The 21,532-nt window shown below is 42.4% G+C and overlaps 1 protein-coding gene across 11 annotated transcripts in view; it reads left to right on the forward strand.

The window, feature by feature from the left end:
- The window catches only part of CATSPERE (catsper channel auxiliary subunit epsilon), a 176,387-nt gene extending 155,595 nt beyond the window's left edge, over positions 1 to 20,792 (forward strand). For 6 of the 11 annotated variants that reach the window (XM_017870386.1, XM_017870402.1, XM_017870401.1 and 3 more), the window contains 2 exons: positions 10,225 to 10,278; positions 16,399 to 16,829. In XM_017870386.1, the coding sequence (XP_017725875.1) occupies positions 10,225 to 10,278; positions 16,399 to 16,552 (208 nt within the window). In that variant the 3' untranslated portion in view covers positions 16,553 to 16,829. Of the gene's footprint in view, positions 1 to 10,224; positions 10,279 to 16,398; positions 16,830 to 20,760 lie in introns of those variants that run through there. The other 5 variants (XM_017870389.1, XM_017870391.1, XM_017870387.1 and 2 more) reach the window with 4 other exon arrangements.
- The last annotated feature ends 740 nt before the right edge of the window (positions 20,793 to 21,532 follow it).

Consider the following 21,532-nt stretch of genomic DNA (forward strand, 5'->3'; position numbering starts at 1 on the left):
TAATATTTTAGAGGAATCTTTTTTTTTTTTTCTGAGAGTAGGTCTCAATAGTGGGCTTAAAATAGTGAGTAAAGCATTCTGTAAACAGACATGCTGTCATCCAGGCTTTGTTATTTTCCAGTTAAAGAGCCCAGGCAGAGTAGACTTACCATAATTCTGAAGGGCCCTAGAATTTTTGGAATGGTAAATGAGTGCTGGCTTTAACTTAAAATCATCAGCTACACTAGCCTCTAACAAGAAAGTCAGCTTATCCTTTAAAGCTCTGAAGCCAGGTACTGATTTCTCTTCTCTAGCTATGAAAGTTCTAGGTGAGGCCGGGCATGGTTGCTCACACCTGTAATCCCAGCACTTTGGGAGGCCGAGGTGGGTGATTGCCTGAGGTCAGGAGTTCGAGACCAGCCTGACCAACATTGTGAAACCATATCTCTACTAAAAATACAAAATTAGCCAGGTGTGGTGGTGGGCACCTGTAATCCCAGCTACCTGGGAGGCTGAGGCAGGAGACTCACTTGAACTCAGGAGGTGGAGGTTGCAGTGAGCCAAGATCACACCACTGCGCTCTAGCCTGGGCAACAAAAGCAAAATTCCACCTCAAAACAAAACAAAATAAAACAAAAAGTCCTAGATGGCATCTTCTTCCAACAGAAGTCTGCTTCATCCACACTGAAAATCTGTTGTGGAGTGTAGCCACCTTCTTCTGTCATCTTAACTAGATCTTCTGGATCATTGCTGCAGCCTCTCCATCAGCACTTGCTGCTTCGCCATGTAATTTGATGTTATGCAGATAGCTTCTTTCCTTAAACCTCATAAACCACCCTCTTCTAGCTTCAGACCTTCCTTCTGCAGCTTCTTCACTTCTCTCAGCCTTCCTAGAATTGAAGAGAGCTAGGACCTTGCTCTAAATTAGGCTTTGGTTTAAGGGATGTTGTGGCTGGTTTGACTATCTGTCCAGACCATTCAGACTTCCTCTATATCAGTAATAAGGCTGTTTCTCACTTTCTTACCATTCATGTGTTCACTGGAGTAGCACTTTTAATTTTCCTTGAGAACCTTTGCATTCACGATGTGGCTGTTGGTGCAAGAGGCCCAGCTTTCAGCCTGTCTCAACTTGCAACGTGCCTTCCTCACTAAGCTTCATCATTTCTAGCTTTTGATTTAGAGTGAGAAACATGTGCCTCTTCCTTTTACCTGAACATGTAGAGGCTATTTTAAGGTTACTCACTGGCCTAATTTCAATGTTGCTGTGTCTCAGGGAGTAGGGAGGCTGATTGGAGAGATGGGGGATGGGGGTCAGCGAGCAGTCAGAGCATACATAACATTGATTAAGTCCACTGTCGTATGTGGTCGCAGTTCATGGTGCACAGGACACTTTCAGTAGTATCATCAGAAGTCACTAATCACAGATCCTATAACAGATATAATAATAACGAAAAAGGCTGACGCTTTGGGAGGCCAAAGTGAGATAATAGCTTGAAGCCAGGAGTTCAAGACCCACCTGGGCAACATAGTGAGATCCCATCACTACAACAAGTTTTTAAAAAAATATTATCTGAGCCTGGTGGCATGTGTCTGTAGTCCTACCTACTCAGAAGGCTGAGAGGGATGATCACTTGAGCCCAGAAGGTCAAGGCTGCAGTGAGCTGTGACTGTGCCACTGCACGCCAGCCTGACAACAGAGCAAGACCCTGTTAAAAAAAAAAAAAAAGAAATACTGTGAGAATTACCAAAATGTGATAGACACAAAGCAAGCACATGTTTATAAAAATTGAAGGTTTGTGGTAATCCTGTGTTGAGCAAGTCTATTGGTACCATTCATAGTATCTGCGAAGCACAATAAAGTGAAACTCAACAAAACAAGGTATACCTGCATGCTATTTCTCCTGATCCACAGTTTCGCTTTCTGTGATTTCACTTACTTGTAATCAACAGTGGTCCAAAAATATGAGATGGAAAATTCCAGAAGTAAACAATTCATAGATTTTAAATTGCATGCCATTCTGAGCAACATGATGAAATGTAGCATGTTCCCACCTCGTCCAGCCTGCGATGTGAATGATCTCTGTCTAGTCTATCAGTGCTATGTGCACAACTTGCCCAATAGTCCCTTAATAGCCATCCTGGCTATCAGATCCATTGTAGCGTTAAAGCAATACTGTTGTGTTCCCGTAACCCTTACTTTACTTTGTAATGGCCACAAAGTGCAAAAGTAGTGATTCTGTCATGTTGTTATAATTGTTCTATTTTATTACTAGTTATTGTTCAGCTCTTACTGTGCCTCATTTATAGATTAAACTTTATCATACATTTGTATGTATAGGAAAAACATAGTTATATGTAGGGTCTGGTACTATCCATGGTTTCAGGCATCTACGGGGGGTCTTGGAACTGTCCTCTGTGGATAAAGGGGGACTGCTGTATGGTATTTTGTAGTGGTGTCCAGGTCATCCTTGGTAAGGGAAATCCGTGCTTATAAGGCCATCCTAGGCCCACAGCCACATTGTTTATGAGCCCATGAGCAAGCATTCGAGTAGCTGGGGAACGAGGCCAACCATGTGGCGCTCAGGTGGTAAGTAAGGTAAGAGCTTCCTCTCTAGTAAAGGTGTTTTGATAAAACATTCACTTAAGACCCCACAATTCAGACACACTGGTCTCATTCTGAGAATTTCATCTACATGCTTTTCCCTCATATTTCTTCTCATCAACTCTTGTTTTTTCCAAGTCCTGGCCATGTCGCCACATATTTACCCCTGCCCGTGATTATGCCCCAGGCCACCTCTCCTGTGAGGAAAAGTGGGGAACTTATCGTACTTGAAGATTTGTATGCTTGGAGGCCTTTTCTTCTCCGCTGTTCCTCACGATTACACGTGGATGGAGCTGTAGTACCACAGCTGTCCATATCTGGATTCAGAGCAATCTGTAAATCTTTCTCATATTTTTTTCTTTATAGTCAGTGGGGAACTCCCCACATCTAGGCAAACGGGAGCCAAGTCAGCTGTTCGCATGCTTATTTGTGCATTTCGGCATCCCAAGACCAGTTCTGTACTTACACTTCATGACAGAGTTCATTTGAGCACTTTTGACTTCCTAGTGTTAGAGATAAGACTAACACTCAGCTTTAAGAGGCAACCCAGGTTTCATGGTTACTTGGTGTTTGGGGGTCAGAAGTTCAGTTTCTGCCGGTACCTAAACCATGAGCTGTTTCTCAAGAGAACTGTTACTTGCCCAAGAGTGCTTGCATTTGCTTCAAAACTGTAGAGGCATCTGCTGATATTCCCCCATCAGAACTTCCACAATCACACAGCCTCCTCATCTGCCACAGACATATCAAGCACCTTTAGATCTGTTAGGTCATAAGAGCCAGATCTCCGCCCTGTTTGCATCACCTGGACCATCTAGACAGGCTCTTCACCCTGGACCCCATTCTGGCTGACTTTCAGGTCCCTCTGCATATTTGGAGAAGCACACCCAAATTATGTGTGGTACATGTTGCCTCCAAAATCCAAAGTGTGCCATAAGAAGGCACATCCCTTTCTTGTGGAAGAAGTATAAAAAGCAGGAACTTGTCTTTGACTCTCAACAGTGCATCATGTACCCCACAACTCATGGGATTTATCTCTTACCTTTTTTTTTTTTTTTTTTTTTTTTTTTGGTAGGGACAAGGTCTTGCTATGTTGCCCAGCCTGGTCTTGAACTCCTTGCCTCAATCAATCCTCCCAAAGTGCTGGGATTACAGGTGTGAGCCAGCAGACTTGGCCTTGTCTCCTTTATCTTTTGTTTTTGAGACACAGTCTTGGTCTGTGGTCCAGGCTGAAGTACAGTGGCGTGATCTCAGCTCAATGCAACCCCTGCCTCCCAAGCTCAAGCAATTCTTGTGCCTCAGCCTCCCGAGTTGCTGGGATTCCAAGCATGCACCACCATGCCTGGCTAATTTTTGTATTTTTAGTAGAGACGGGATTTTGCCATGTTGGCCAAGCTGGTCTCAAACTCCTGACCTCAAGCAATCCACCTCCCTCAGTCTCCCAAACTGCTGGCATTACAGGTGTGAGCCACGACACTTGGCCTTGTGTCCTTTATCTTACTAATATATCTGCAGTATCTGCTACCTCCTGCCCTCCGGGTCATGTATCATCAATGTAGTGGACCAGCATGATGTTCTATGAGATGATGATAAAAAACAAACTCCATGACAGCAGGATCATAGAGTGGTCCTGAAGCAAGGAGGGAGGTGGATTACAGTATTCCCCGGGTGAAAGCAAACGGCCTCTGCTCCTTTCTGCCTGCTGGGTTTCTTGCCCAGGGCCACAGACAATGTAGTGAAACCAGACTTGAGCCTCAGTCAGTCTGATCGCAAAGCTCATGTTGTTTGCTCTGCAGGTATCAGAGTGTTGAGGGATGGTGGTGAAAGCTCCCGTGTCACATGTACTTTTTGAGTTTTACTGTTTTCTGTACAGTGTAATATATTTAAGTGTCTGGAATTCAAAACTCATTCAGGTTGGAACAGCAGTTTGTTAAAGGTTTACATGATAGTGGTGTGGGGAGGAGGGAATAATTTGCTAAATGAATGGCTGCTTATCAGATGCTGAGGGTGGTATGGCTTTGTTTCTTTGATGAGAATACATTGTGGGGGGAGATAGCCACTATTGATTAACCTCATAATATTCTATCAGTGCCCAAAACTCATCAATCTTCTGAACAGTTCAACCAAAAAACTTAAATTGAGTTATTCTAGGTGTTGCAGGTTCCCTGGAAAGGAAACTCTGAGATGAAGGTTAGCATGCAGGAAGTTTACTGTTAAGTGCTCCGGGATCAATACCTTTGGTGTTTGTCATGATGTAGTTCTCAATGCCATGGTAAATGGAGTATCGTATGGGTCCTATCTCAGGAGAATGAGTAGTTCACATCTGATCAGTTCACTCCAGTATTTCCCTTTCTCTAAGTCTTTCTACTTATTTCTATACATTATAATAAAGGGTGACTGTCCTCTCAAGTTCATTTAATGCATTCGTATCAACAATTGAATATGACTTAGAGTTATGCTTACACTTCCTTGGTCTAACACTCTCAGAATTCATTTTTTCTATACATATTCTTAGGGTATTGCTTATATGAGTTGGCAAAATTCTGCAGTTATTTTTCTGTGTAACCCTTCCTCTCCTGAGTTTGACTTTCGTATTGCTCTCTAGAACTTGGTAGGATCTAAATCTGTCTAGAAACAACGTGTTTGTTGAGATAGAGCATGATAAGAACTGGGTTATGCTTGCAACATAACCCCTCAGTACAAGTCTTATAGCTGGGCATGGTGTTGCATGCCTGTAGTACCAGCTACTCAGGAGGCTGTTGGGGAGGATCATTTGAACCCAGAACTTCAAGCTCAACATTGCGAGATCCCATCTCTAAAGTTAAAAAAAAAAAAAAGGAATACAGAAATCATAGACCTAAATATAAAATGCAAAAGTCTGAAACTCATAGAAGATAACTAACATAGGGAAAAAAAACTAATTAACCTTGCATATGGCTATGACTCTTTGGATAAACACCAATGGTATGATCCATGAAATAAATCATTGAAAAGTTGGACTTCATTAAAATTAAAAACTTCTGCTCTGTGAAAGACAATGTCAAGAGAATGAGAAGACAAGCCACACACTGGGAGAAAATATTTGCAAAAAAGAGATCCAATAAATAATTGGTATCCAGAATATACAAAGAAGGCTTAGAACGCAACAATAAGAAAATAACCAGATTTAAAAATGGGCAAAAGATCTGAACAGACACCTCTCCAGAGAAGATAAATGGATGACAAAAAAGCAGATGAAAAAAATGTTCAACATCATATGTCATTAGAAAATGCAAATTAAAACAATAAGATACCACTACACACTTACCAGAATGGTCAAAATCCAGAACACTGACAATGTCAAATCTGACAAGGATATGGAACATCAGGAAGTCTCATTCATTGCTGATAGAAGTCCAAATGGTGCAGCCACTTTGGAAGACAGTTGTTTGGCAGTTTCTTACAAAAGTAAACATACTCCTACTGTACGACCCAGCAGTGGTACTCACTGGTATTCACCCAAATGAGGCTGAGGTGGGAGGATTGGTTGAGCCTGGGAAGTTGAAGTTGCAGTGAGCTGTGATGGTGCTGCTGCACTCTAGCCTGGGTGATAGAGTGAGAACCTGTCTCAAAAGGTTAAAAAAAAAAAAAAAAAGCAAAAATAGTTAAAAAAAAATACTGTGGCCGGGTGTGGTGGCTCACACCTGTAATCCCAGCACTTTGGAAGGCCGAAGCGAGCGGATTATAAGGTCAGGAGTTTGAGACCAGCCTGGCCAACATAGTGAATCTCCTTCTCTACTAAAAATACAAAAATTAGCCAGGCATGGTGGTGCGCACCTGTAATGCCAGCTACTTGGGAAGCTGAGGCAGGAGAATCACTTGAACCTGGGAGGCGGAGGTTGCAGTGAGCCGAGATCATGCCATCGCACTCCAGCCTGGGCAATAGAGTGAGACTCTGTCTCAAAAAAAAAAAAAAGAAAAGAAAAGAAAGAAAGAAAAGAAAAGAAAATACTGTGGGGTTTATGACATGTAATAAAAGTAAAATGGATGAAAACAATGGCACAAAGGATGGGAGTAGGGATTAGAAGCATAGTGTTTTAAGATTCTTATACTTAAGAATGGTATATATACAAATAATATACCACTAAATGGTATATTATTTGCCAGAAAAATGTGATAAATTAATGATTGATATTGTATACCAACCACATTAGAAAAAGACACAAACCTATAAAACGAATAGGGGAGATAATGTGGAATCATTAAAAAAATACTTTATTAATACAAAAAAGGACAGAAGAAAAGGAGAAAGGAAAAGAAAATATATAACTTTAAAATGTATAACAACTTAAGATAGCAAACAAATAGCAAGACTGTAGATTTAACTCTAAAGATATCAATAATTACATTAAATACAAATGGTCTAAATATCCCAATTAAAGAACAGAAATTGTCATATTGGATAAAAATATAAGACCTAACTACAGACTGTCTACCAGTAGCCCATATGAAATATGAAGACACAGATTGATTAAAAGTAAAAGGATAAAAAAAGATAAACCATGCTAATAGTAGTCAAAAGAAAGCCAGACTGGCCATATTAATAGCAGATAACAGGAATTCAGAACAAGGAAGGTATAAAGAGACTCATTACATAGTGATAAAGAAGGTATAATAATCCTAAATGTGGATTTACCTTTAAAACACCTTCAAAATACATGAAACAAAAACGGATAGAACTAAACAGAGAAACAGCAAACCCCTAACTACAGCTGGAGATTTCAACACTCCTTTCTCAGAAATTTATAGGACAGGTAGAGAGAAAATCAGTAAGGATACAGAATACCTAAACTATGCTATCAACCAGCTCAGTCCATTTGACAATACTACATCTAACAACTTTTAAACCGTAAAGTTCCAACTGCACTTATTCCATGCTGATTCCATCACAATTTCATTCTATCAAAGGTAAACTTGGCCCTCTTTTCAGTCCCAATCGCCTCTACCCAAGTCTAGACCTCATTATCACAGAACTGGATTGTTCACTACTGTGTATAATTTTTCCATATGGCCCATTTACATTTAATCTCTCTATTCCAAATCACTTGACAAACTGCTATTGAATTAAATTCAAAAACAACCATGACTCCTTTATACAAAAAAGGTAAAGTCAAAATTCCTAAGCCTTTCATTAAAGCCCTCTGGAGGGCACATGTGCAGGCATTAGCGCGTGCGCATGCACACACACACACACACACACACAAAACCCCCACTACTTCCCTCTACATGCACCAAGATACTTCCTCATTATCCTTTAAACCTCACAAATTCATTCCCATTTCCAAACCTTTGCTCATCTCCCCCTATACCTGGAATACCCTAGTCCTTCATCCTTAAACTCCAACCTTTAGGACTCAACACAAGCCCCCTTGCCGTGCTGCGAACATTCTCGTGATAGGTGTCTACATCACTCAGTGTGTGTGATGGAGTCTCACTCTGTTGCCCAGGCTGAAGTGCAGTGGTGCGATCTCCACTCACTGCAACCTACACCTCCCCGGTTCAAGCAATTCTCCTGCCTCAGCCTCCCGAGTAGCTGGGACTACAGGCGCAGACCCCCACACCTGGCTAATTTTTTGTATTTTAGTAGAGACGGGGTTACACCGTGTTGCTCAGGCTGGTCTCCAACTCGTGAGCTCAGGCAATCCACCCGCTGCGGCCTCCAAAAGTGCTGGAATTACAGACGTGAGCCACCGGGCCCAGCCTAGAATGTATAACCCTGTATCTTGTATTGTTGTTTATGGGCTGTATTTACATGCCAGTTCCACAAGTTGATATATTGGTAGCGTCTACTTTGGTTTGAATCCCAGTTTTGCCACTACTAGCTACTCAGTCTAAAGAAAATTGCTTACTCTTTTTGAACCATTCTGTATCTGTAGAATGGGTTGATAATACCTGCCTTACAGTATTCTGAGGAGTAAATGAAGCATCTGGGTAAAAATCTCTAACTTTGCCAAGCACATAACAAATATGCAATAAAAATAAGTTCCTTTCTTCTATGTTCTCCCACATGTAGGTGGGTGAAATCATGTCAGAAATGTTTGCTTAGCTATATCCTGCCTCATTCCAAGCAATATACCTAACAGTGGAGACATTCAGTAACATTAGAAATAATAGTTTTATATATGGAGCCCCTAATACTCAGCTTCCTGAAGGAGTTAGCCTACATCAAGTGAACATGATAGGCAGCAGGGTCAGAAAAACCTGACTTCAAATCCCAGCTCTGCTGCTAATAGCTGTGTAAACTTTCTCAAGTTGCTTAACCTGCCTGAGCTCCTCATCTGAGTTTCCTCATCTACAAGGAAGGGTTGCTGTGAAGATCCACTAAGATAATGCATGTAAGCATTTGGCATGCTGCCTAGTACATAGCAATGCTCAATTAGTATTCATTTTCTTTTTTTTTTTTTTTGAGACGGAGTCTCGCTCTATCACCTAGGCTGGAGTGCAGTGGTGCGATCTCAGCTCACTGCAAGCTCCACCTCCCAGGTTCAAGAGATTCTCCTGCCTCAGCCTCCCGAGTAGCTGTGACTACAGGTGCCTGCCACCACACTTGGCTAATTTTGTATTTTAGTAGAGAAGGGGTTTCACCCTGTTGGTCAGGTCGGTCTCGAACTCCTGACCTCAGGTGATCTGTCTGCCTTGGCCTCCCAAAGGCTGGGATTACAGGTGTGAGCCACCGTGCCTGCCAGTATTCATTTTCAATAAGTATTCATGCTCATAAAGGTTAGCTTTTTTTATTTCTGCCAATACTTATTAGTAATATCATTATTACTGTTGCCTTGGGAACCACTATCAAAATGATGTAAGGCTGTCAGGATAGAGAGCTCTTGAGGAATCTCAGAGAAGCCTGAGATGTACACAGGGAAAAATAATCACAGCTCTTCTGTGAATGTATCCATCTGTCCTTTGTCAAGAAAATGACACCTTAACTAGGATTATATATGGTTTGATTGTTACCATAGGGACATGGAGAGCATTTTNTTTTTTTTGAGACGGAGTCTCGCTCTATCACCTAGGCTGGAGTGCAGTGGTGCGATCTCAGCTCACTGCAAGCTCCACCTCCCAGGTTCAAGAGATTCTCCTGCCTCAGCCTCCCGAGTAGCTGTGACTACAGGTGCCTGCCACCACACTTGGCTAATTTTGTATTTTAGTAGAGAAGGGGTTTCACCCTGTTGGTCAGGTCGGTCTCGAACTCCTGACCTCAGGTGATCTGTCTGCCTTGGCCTCCCAAAGGCTGGGATTACAGGTGTGAGCCACCGTGCCTGCCAGTATTCATTTTCAATAAGTATTCATGCTCATAAAGGTTAGCTTTTTTTATTTCTGCCAATACTTATTAGTAATATCATTATTACTGTTGCCTTGGGAACCACTATCAAAATGATGTAAGGCTGTCAGGATAGAGAGCTCTTGAGGAATCTCAGAGAAGCCTGAGATGTACACAGGGAAAATAATCACAGCTCTTCTGTGAATGTATCCATCTGTCCTTTGTCAAGAAAATGACACCTTAACTAGGATTATATATGGTTTGATTGTTACCATAGGGACATGGAGAGCATTTTAAAATGTATTGTACTTAATTTCATCTTTAATATTATTTTTCTAATTTGCAGTTTCTGTAACCTAACAGCTATGTTTGCAATAGAGACATTTGGACTGATTCCCAGGTAATGAGCAGTGCCTAACTGGACTTTAATTAGGGAATTTCTAAGATACAAGTGGCAGCTAAAAAGGAAAAGCAGCTCCCCCCGTGGCTCCCGGAAGCAGCCTGTGCACTCAGTTTTCAGGGCCCCAGCTTAAATCTTATTATGAATAATATTATTATACAGTATATAATATGCAAATGAATCCTAAAACAACACCACCACAAAAACGTATGAAGTGTTCACTGCAAAGTCAATGGTTTTAATCAGTCTATATTTAGATTTTTGGGGGCTCTCTGTGAAATCTGTCTTCCCAAATGACAGAAACTTGCTGTTTCCCTGAAGCCCTGTTAACTTCTGCCCCTCTATGACATCCTAAAACTGTATGTGTGTGTAGTGTGTATACAGGGACACAGCAGGAAGGAATTCCTGAGAACTGTTACTGCAGCCAAGGTCCCCTTTCGTGCCATCCCACTCAACAGCCACTGTCTTCCTATCAAACCTGTCTCAGCTGCTCCTACTTGGCAGATGCCAGAATGCAGTGGTAGGGATTGGGAGGTGACAGTGGCTGTGCCCTCTGCTCTAAGCCTGGGTCAGCTTTCAACCACAGACCCTCATTCTGATGCATTTAGGAAACAGTAAAGGGATTTCCCTGGACTCAGCTCCAGGTCCCTTGGAGGGCAGAATGAACAGTCCTGATACTAAAGTTAGAACCCCAAATGACTTTGCTACTCTGTTTTGGGCCTGGTGTTTGGAATTTGGGTGTTTGGGTTTTGTTTTATGGGGTTTTTTTGGGGGGTGGAGCGGGGCAGGATTGTTAAATAAGGGCATAAGGAAAACAATTAAGCTATTCATGGCCCCACTGTAAATATGACTGGCTTCTGGGGTTTCTGTGCTGACGGAGCGTTAATAGTGGGAATAACCTGCAAATGAAGTCAAGAGTTGTTCCTACATAACCTTGGGAAACAGGCACAACCTTTTCCTAGTGACTTTTCTTCTTCATGGGGTTGGTATGTTTGACTTAGGTGAATATTAAGGTATATGCCCACCCAAGTACCCACCAACCAAAGAAAGAGTCAAGTGAGTTAGCGGGGAGAAAGGCAAAGGAGGAGGATCTCACCCACCTGCCCCCACTCTCACCTGCCAGCAGCTAGAGTCCAGCAGCCAGGGCATATGAGCACAGCATACAGGACAGTCTATTTGGTTAGTGACTGTAGGTTAGCCTCCAGTAACACCTGGGCCCTGAAGGGTAGCAGAGGCACACCAGGGCTGGCTGGTGGTTGATTATTTCCTTAATAATGGAGCCCTTTTCTTGAGCAGCGACTGGAGATGAGTTTGTAGAAGGCAGAGAGCTCGGCACTTCCTTGCTCCTAGCCCAGCACTCAACCCCACCACTTTCCCAGCGTTACCATTCTGCTTTCTGGAATTGCCATCCTTTAACCAGCAAACTCACCCAGATCTTCAACCCTCCTCTGAGCTCTCCCTCTCTCTCCTTAGGGGTAACCAGGCTCTCCCCGGAGGACACTGCTCCACCTTCGGGCCAATCAAGTGGTGCTCTTTTCTTTTACCGCCCATGTACCTCAGGGGGTCCTATTACCAATTCCAGATCATTATTTATCCTCGTTCTTGTAAAACAAAACCACAAAAACCAACACAAAACATACCCTGATCCTTTGAGGCTCATGGCGTCTGCTGCAGGCCCAGCTGTCTGTCTTCATCACCATGTCCTCTCTATAGTCTGCTGCATTCATTCTCAACTTTGGCCCCGTCACACTGGTTTCCTCTCCACATCAAGTCCCACTATCAGTGTTCGCATCCAGCATCCAAAGTCGTGGCCTTACCGCATCCTTGGTGACCTCCCTCTACTGCACTTCAGCCATCCACTCCCACAGTTGCACCTTCCACACTGTCATTACTCGTAACTTCTCTGCTTCCTAAAGCATCAATCCAGACATCACATCCTATTCTCTGATCACGACCTTCTGTCCTTCCAGCTTGTTAATTCCACGACACCCACTGCAACCCCCCCTTCACCCTCCCTGGAACCTCCACCTCTACTTTCAGTCTCTCTTTTTGTACTTTGCATTTCCTTACGTTTCAAAGTCCATTATTTCAAGAACACTTCCAGTACACCCTCACCCCTCTGGGATTTGTTCCTCCCTCTGGCAAATCCCAACTACCTACTTTCTCTGTGACTACACCTGAGCAGCATTCTCTGTAACAGCGATTTCAGATTGTATCTAATTAGCTTCCTCCGCAAACCTGCTTTCCTTAATCATCATCAGGTGAGCTTGTTTCCACCCTCACAGAGAAATTAGAAACCATGAGACAGGAACGCCCTCTATTCCTGATTGCAAACAGAAAAATCTACTAACATCTATATCCATCCTCTCCTCTTTCCGTCCTGTTACAACAAAGGAAATATGATTCCTCCTTTTAAATATAATTCTTCCACCTATGCTTTGCACACTATCTGTTCCTCTCCACTTACTGAGGAAACTTTCAAATTAATTATTCCTTCTCTCTTCTGTATATTCAACTTTCCCTCTCAACTAGATCCTTCTAATAGGTTTTTGGTGACCCTCAAGTTTCTCCTTTGCAGCACAAAACTTCTCAAAGGTATTGTCTACACTCACAGTCTCCATTTCCCTGTGTCCAGCCGCCTTTCTCCAATCCATCCAGTCAGGTTTCTATCTCTTCACTCTACCGATTAGGTCATTGAAATAGCTTTGGCCTTCATTGAGCTAATTGATATTTTTCAGTCCTCATATTATTAGATCTTTCTTCAGCGTTGACTCCTCCTTTGGCTATTGTATCACACTATGGGTTTTCCCAAACTTCTGTAGCCACTGCCTCTCTCTCCCTAGTAGAGAAAGCCTCACCCTCCTTTAGCAGCCTTTAAATGTTGGCCTCTCATGAGGCTCAGTTCTGTCCTGAGCTTCTCACTCTGGCAAGCTCATCCACAATTATGACTTCAGTTAGCATCTATATGCACATGACTGCCAAATAATATCTCTAGAACAGTCCAGAGCCAGACATCCTATTGTCTACTTAACTTCTTCTCTTAGATGTCTCAAAGACTAGTCAAACTGGACATGTCCAAAAGTGAACTCATGATCTTATCATACGCTCCCCTATCCCATTATTTAATCTATCTTAAAACTGATCCATTAGGGCAATTACATATAGCCATATAGATTGTCCTTGCACAGCTCCAGGAAAATCCATTCACACAGGCTATGATAGGAATGGTACCCTGTTTTCCAATGTTCCCTCCTACACTTGTTCCCTGTACAATTTGTCCCATGAAATGTACATCCAACTATGCAAGCCAAACTTCTAGGAGTCAAAAACCAAAACCAAAACCAAGAAACCAAGGATTTACATTCATTTCTCTCTCTCTCTCTCTCTCTCTCTCTCTCTCTGTCTCTCTGTTTCTCTCCAGTTCATCCAATCCACAACTATCTCCCATTCATTTAATCCCCTAAATCATCCTTGAATGGATCCACTTCTTACTCCATCACCACCTCCTTAATCCAGGCTACCATTATCTCTGCAATAGACTCCTAACCAATCTCCCCTCATCTCCTCCTATGTTCTTCTAGCTTATTCTCCTCACTGGAGCTAGAGTAATTTTTTCAATGCTAGTTTTAGTAGCTTGAAACATTCACATTTCTGTCCATAAAATTAAAACTCCTTAAGGAGTTTTGGCCTACAAATCCTTGCATGATCTAGCCCCTACCTACTTTTCGAGTCTCATCGTGGATCATGTCCTTCACATTTTCTCAGCTCCAGACCGAGCAACTTTCTTTCAGTCCTGTTCTTCTCCATGCTCTCTCCCATAGCAGGACCTCTGCACATGCCATTTCCTCTATCTAGAATCCTCCGTCCTCTATTTACCTACACTTCACTTTACCAACTTCACTTCTATTTATTCATCAGATTTTAAGATAATTACCTTTTTCCCATGAAGGCATTTCTTGATCCATATACCAGGTTAAATCCTGCTTTAAGAACCTTTCATTGCATTGTATATTTCTCCTTAGTTCTTACCACAGTTACAATTTTTTATTTATTTTCTCATTATTTGATTAATGATTATATCCCACTAAAATATAAGCTCCCCAAGGATGGGGACCATGTCTGTTTTCACTCGTCATTGTATTGCTAGAACCATGCACAGTGTCAGGCAGATAGGAGATGGTGAAGTGGCTTAACTAAGTTCTCAGAAGGAAATCATACACTGGGGACAGATTAAGTTTATAGCCACAGAGGAGCAAGGTGAAACAAAGGAAGCCTGGGGAAACTATAACATTGGAACCAAATAATTATGGTTTAAAAGGGACTCCAAAACTAATGTCAGATACCAGGACACCAGATAGAAAACAGCACAGTGTCTGGCTTAAGAAATAAATCCCCTCTGATCAGAAGCATTCATGCAGGCCCACCGTGGTGGCTCATACCTTAATCCCGGCACTTTAGGAGGCTAGGTTGGACAGATTGTTTGAGCCTAGAGTTGAAGACCAGCCTGGGCAACATGGCAAGACCCCATCTCTATTCCTGTCCCAAAAAAATAGCCAGGTTTCGTGGTGCATGTCTATAGTCCCAGCTACTTGGGAGGCTGAGGTGGGAGGATCGCTTGAACCTGGAAGGTCGAGGCTGCAGTGAGCCGTATTCATGCCACTGCACTCCAGCGTGAGCAACAGAGAGAAACCTCATCTCCAAAAACAAACCAACAAAAAAAGTACCCATGCAGAGTTCTAGGTGAAGAGGCAGATGTCTGGCTAGAGTAAGTGCTGCACACACACACAGACACACACACACACCTGGCTGACCCTCAGGTACCTCAAATTAAATATGCACCAAAGTAAGCCAACCATATACGCACATACCCTCAAAAAAGTGCTCCTCCCTCTGAATTTCCTCCATCCGTGAATGGCAACACCATTCTCACAGTAACCTAACTCCAAAGCATGGAAGGAAGATAACCTTTATTCCTTCATATTTCTCAAACCCCACATCTTAATAATCACCAAGATCGATCCAATCTAACTTCTAAATGTGTCTTAAATATATCCACTTCTCTCCATTTCTTCAGCCATTAATTTTGTGAAGACTCTCATTATAGCTTACCTCGATTATTCAAATACTTCGTAACTGCTTTTTCTACCTTCACACTCATACTTTGCTTTCTTCCATTCTTCACACTCCAGAATCATCCCTGTAAAATGTCAATCCTATATCATCCCTCTGAAGCGCTCTCCTGCCTTAGGCTAAAACCCACTCTCTAGCTTGACTTAAGCAGTTTTTCCAATCTGGCCCTGCCCACCTATCAATCCTCATCTCTAACCACTCCTCTTGGCACCTGAGCTCCTGTCATACTGAAGGAGCTGCAGTTCCAGAATGTCTAGGAGTGGTCCTGAGGTGTTACCAAGTGTTCATGCCTTCCCATCCCCTTCTCCTTTTGTCTGAAACACTGTTCCCACCTGGGTCTCTTCCTCCACTCTTATCTAGCTAACTAGGTAACTCCTACTCCCACTCATACTCATACCGAGCGAACTCCTACCTAGGCTTAGCTCAGACATCCCCTTCCCTGGCCTTCCATGATGTGTGGCTCCCGCAAAACTTCATTTCTGGCCGGGCGCGGTGGCTCACGCCTGTAATCCCAGCACTTTGGGAGGGCGAGGTGGGCAGATCACTTGAGATCAGGAGTTCGAGACCAGCCTGGCCAACATGGTGAAACCCCAACTGTACTAAAAATACAAAAATGAGCTGGGTATGGTGGTGCCTGCCTGTAATCTCAGCTACTTGGGAGGCTGAAGCAGGAGAATGGCTTGAACCTAGGAGATAGGCGTTCCAGTGAGCCATTGCACTCCCGGCTGGGTGACAGAGTGAGACTCCATCGCAAAGAAAATAAAAGATAACTTCATTTCCTCTTCTCACTGCATTGATCACCTTGTCTATTTTCCCGCCTGGTCAGCCTCAAACACCAAAAGGTAAACACCGTGAGGCTGGACAGTGCGTCTTATTCATCTTTGTTCTATGTCAATGGCACGGTAGCTAGCCATTCAAAAATTGTTTAAAGAAATTAACAGCCAAAGTGTGAACAATGACTTCTAATGCCTCTTATTTTTCTGATTCCAGTCCAAGTGTCTACCTGGTGGCTTCTTTCCTCTTCGTCCTGATGCTGCTCTTCTTCACTATTCTCGTTTTGAGCTACTTTCGGTACGTGAGGATTTATAGACAATATATTTATAAACCACCTCACAAACCTCAAAGAAAACATAAGAAGAATTAGGAAAACTGAAAGTTTGTTTATTACAGATATATGCATATAGAGAAACAGTGTATTTTATACTTAGATTGAGAGTGTTAGTATTTAGTATTAAGAATACTAAATATAAGCTCATAGTAGGCACTGAATTCAAGATCTGAAAAATATTCTTGAACCCTCTCCAAAATAGAAATATTTTCATATATAGTGTGTTATTAAATTAATCCTTTATGTGTTTGCCTTCATTTTAAAGGTACTCTATGTACTCTTACCTGGCATGAAAAAATAAATTTGACTGTTATAATCCTTTGTAAGAATGAAAGTGAAATTTTGAAAATATATTTATGTGTCAAGTATTATTTTGCATGAAACTTTTCACATGAAACCTTATATGACTGTAGTTAATTTATATATAAAGGATTTTAAAAAGTGTGTGGATCGTGTGGACTTTACATAACCTGCCCTACAACAGACATCTCTTCTTTCCTACTGGACATGAAATTTCACATATGCAACCATTAAACCATCATATTATCATTAGCAAAATGAGCAGCTTGAATGTTCCTGAATTTGCCTAATTTTATTCTTATTTTATTTTAATTTTATTTCATATCTCTTATTTTATTTTTATTTTTTTGGACAACGTCTCTCGCTGTGCTTGAACTCCTGGGCTCAAGCAATTTTCCAGCCTTTCATGGGATTACAGGCGTGAACCTGTAAAATTTGGAGCTACACCTAAACTTTAATTCTAAGTTTTAAATTTTGACTTTGATGCTCAAAATAAGCTTCTTAATTTGTCCAAATATTACTACAGCCTTCTAAATAATTAGTATTTGTATGTATCAGTCTGGATTCAACCAGAGAAGCAGAACCAGAAGGAGGAGTGTGTGTGTGTGTGTGTGTGTGTGTGTGTGTGTGTGTGTGTGTGCTTACTCTCCTCTAAAGAGATTTATTTTAAAAGAATTGGATTGTGTGATCGTGGAGGCTGGCTAAACAAGTCTGAAATCCACAGTGCAGGCAATCAAGAATGGAAGATCACAAGCAAGATGAAATTCCATGGGCATTGATCAAAGCTGTTGTCCACAAAGAATTTCTCATTTTACCAAAATCAAGAACAAGACAGATACTCACTGTTCATCACTGTTTTGAAAGTTCTGACATCATGAGAGAAACATAAAAAACAGCACAAATGCTGGGACAAAAGGGACAAAATCCTCTCTTTAAATAATATTATGTGCTAAGAAAGCCCAAAATTCACAACAAGTTTTACCAGAATAAGAGAATTTGATGGCTCTATACTGGACAAATATTTACAAATCAATACTTTCTCTATAATAGTTATCTGTTGGCAAGAGAAATAATCTATTCATTGTAGTGACAAATTATATAAATTTAATATGAGAAGAACATGACTTTAAAATATGTAGTGAAAGAGGTGAAACAAGATCTCAAACTAGATAGCAGGGGAAGACAAACTACCCGATAGAAAATGACCCAAGTTTCAGTCATCTCACAAAAGAGCATATTCAAACGGCCAATCAACATATTTAAAACAACTTTTTTTAGTGTTTATTATACGCCGGGAACTTTTCTAATAACTAAACCTCCTCAATAACCCTGTGAAACAAGAACTATTATGATCCCGTTATGGAGATGATGAGGAAATTGGCACAGAGAGGGTAAATAAATCTACTAAGGTTGTATCCTTGGTGAGTGATGAAACTGGAATTCCAACTCAGGCAGACTGGCTTCAAAATCAGGTACCTATCCACTAAGCAAGCTCAGCCAGCGCTTCTGTCAGTCAGAAAGATACAAACCAAAGTCACGGGGTGGCAGCATTTTTCACCTGACAGCAAAAACTCCAAAGGGTAATAATACTCTTGAGAAGGAATGGGGGTCAGGGATAGGAAGGAAATTATCTTGCAGTTCTGAAGGAAATGTAAAATCGCTATAGTTTCTTTTTAAGCAATCTGGCAAAATCTGTTAAAATTAAAAACACAGACTCTCTTGGACCCAGCAACCTCACTGTTAGGAATCGTTCCACATGGTGGGATGGGGAGGACCAATATATCAGGATATGCACATGCGTGTGGGTGTAGATGGATGGATGAAGAGATAGAGATGCTATACATATAGATAGATACAGATATACAGACAGAGAGATGGCATCATTAGTTGCTGTGGCAAAACTCTAGAAATAGAGAATTAACACCTACCAACAGGTGAACAGGGAGTGGCTGAATAAATGATTGTACGTTGACCACATAGTGGGTGCTAAATGATTTAGAAGATTTTTCCACAAGGTTCTGTTAAAGGAGAAAAGCAACCTACAGAGAAGCATCTATAGTATGATCCTATTGTTATGCAAACAAAATAAATGTTGTGTGATTGAGAACATGGAGGAAAGCATGGCAGTGATATGGAAGGGGGGGGCAGGGAAGTGCTGGGTAGAGAAAGGCTGGTCCCTGGCTAGGGATCCACCCTCAGGCCTGTGCGCACAGACCTAGGTGAGGACAGGCACTCCTGCCTTCATGCCCAAATGTTGCATTTCCCAAGAACACCCTGGCCTGCCACGACCCCATCCTGTGCCTATAAAAACCCCAGGACCCTAGTGGGCAGAGACAACAAGTGACTGGACGTCGAGAGGAACACACATCAGCAAAAGAACACACAGGCGGCTGGATGGCGAGAGAAGCACGAGCTGAACAGCACAGCTGGCAGGCCATTGACCAGCGGAACCATGTGGAGTCTGGGAGTTTGGCCGGGATGGTCGGAGGACAGCCTGGCTGCCAAGTGCTCAACTCCAGGGGAAAACCATCTCCCTTCTGGCTCCCCCATCTGCTGAGAACTATTTCCACTCAATAAAACCTTGCATTCATTCTCCAAGCCCATGTGTGATCTGATTCTTCGGGTACACCAAGGCAAGAAACCCAGGAGACAGAAAGCCTCTGTCCTTGCAATAAGGCAGGGGTCTCATGGAGCTGATTAACACAAGCTGCCTACGGACAGCTAAACCGAAAGAGAACCCTGTAACACACACCCACTGGGGCTTCAGCTATAAACATTCGCCCCTAGACACTGCCCGTGATTGGAGCCCCACAACCTGCCCGTCTGCATGCTCCCCCAGAGGTGTGAGCAGCAGAACACCAAAGAAACAAGCCACATGCCCATCGCATGCCCTGCGAGGGGATAAGGGAACCTTCCCCGTTTCAGCAGTACACATACCACTCTGTTTACACTGTGTGTGCGGGCATGTATGTGTGTGTACATGACGGGGTGTGGGGCTGGATCAAGAGATGTAAAGAGAGAGAAACAAGGCCCTCCAAACCGGGGTGAAGAGGAACAATAGAAAAGCAGCCTGGAAAATGTTCTTTCTATGTAAACCAATATGTTTGCATGTAAAGACAAAGGAAGTCACCGAACTTCAAATGATGTCATTTTTTGAGGAAAATATTTTTTAATTGACATAATAATTGTACATATTTATGGGGTACATAGTGCTGTTTTTATACATATAATGTGTAGTGACCAGATCAGGTAACTAGCACATCCATTATCTCAAAGGTTTCTCTTTTGTTTGTGTTGGAAACATTCAATATCCTCCTCCTAGCTATTTGAAACTCTGTATCATTATTAAGTGACGGTCATCTACAGTGCTATAGAACACTAGCACGTCTTCCTTTTATCTAGCTGTAATTTGAATGCTTTAACACAGGAGTCCCCAACCCCCACTGCAGCATTACCACCTGAGCTCCACCTCCTGTCAGCGGCCTCCTGTCAGCGGCGTTAGATTCTTGTAGGAGTGCGAACCCTATTGTGAACTGCACGTGCCAGGGATGGAGGTTGCATGCTCCGCATGAAAATCTAATGCCTGATGATCTGTGGTGGAAGTTTCATCCTGAAACCATTCCCGCCCTCCATCTTCCCCAGGCCCCATCCATGGAAAAACTGTCTTCCACAAAAACAGTCACTGGTGCCAAAAATGTTGGGGACCACTGCTTTAACAAATCGCTCCCTGTCCTTCCCTTCCCCCTCACAAAATGATGTAACTTTAGATGCTATTTGCTTTCTTGCCACTTCCCACCACATTGTACTTAAATGTTTTAATTAATCATAAAAAGTAAAGCTGCTCTTACTGTGAGCAGAGGTGGGAAATGAAGAAGCGGAGGCAAAGTATAGACAACTCTTTCAAGAAGGTGCCCACCTCACTTTTTTTTTTTTTTTTTGACAAGGAGCAAAGAAATGGCAGGCACCTGAGCACAAGTGAGGTCAGGAAGATGTTACTGAATATGGGTGGAAATAATCAAGTAGCTAGGAGAAACTGGTGATACAGGAGGAAAGAGGTAATCACTGGATCAAAGTCCTTGAGTCGGTAAGAGAGAATTAGATCTTGTGCTGAAAACTAAGAACTGAATATTTCGTGAAAGTTCATTACTCATGAACTCTGGCTTCCCTCCTGTCACAGTGGTAGGTAGGCTTGCAGGAAGATCGGTGGTTCCTGGAGGCCATGAGATTGACCCTCACAAGTCTCCCACTGCAGGAGTGTAACTGACTCAGAGCATCAGCTGCTGCCCTCTGAAACTCATCACCACATTTGCACCAAGCCCACGGCCCCTCAGGCTGTTCCCCACTTGTGACCAAGTGTATTGGGGAAACTAAGGAAGACCCAATGCTGGTAGACACAGGACTCTTAACAGCCCGGCTCAAGGACTCGTGAAGGCATTACCAAACCTTCCTCAGATTTCATAGCAGTTTAGGCAATTCTATCCAATCTCAATCTGCACCATCTCTCTCCTGCGCTCTCTCTCTGTCTGGTAGTCTCTTAACTTCCACAGCTCCCTATTTTCTTTCACACAAGTATTTTCCTTAATGAAATCATTGCGCGTCGAATCCCATGTTAGTAACTGTTTCTCAGTTACTATGACTTGTGGATTAGCACAATCATAAGTGAGTGGTCTGAGAAATCAGGCAGTCAGATGGTAATTTGGGACTGGCTCACCCAGC

Source organism: Rhinopithecus bieti, unplaced genomic scaffold (assembly GCF_001698545.2).
Source record: "Rhinopithecus bieti isolate Rb0 unplaced genomic scaffold, ASM169854v2 scaffold_5132, whole genome shotgun sequence".
Taxonomy (NCBI): Eukaryota; Metazoa; Chordata; class Mammalia; order Primates; family Cercopithecidae; genus Rhinopithecus; species Rhinopithecus bieti.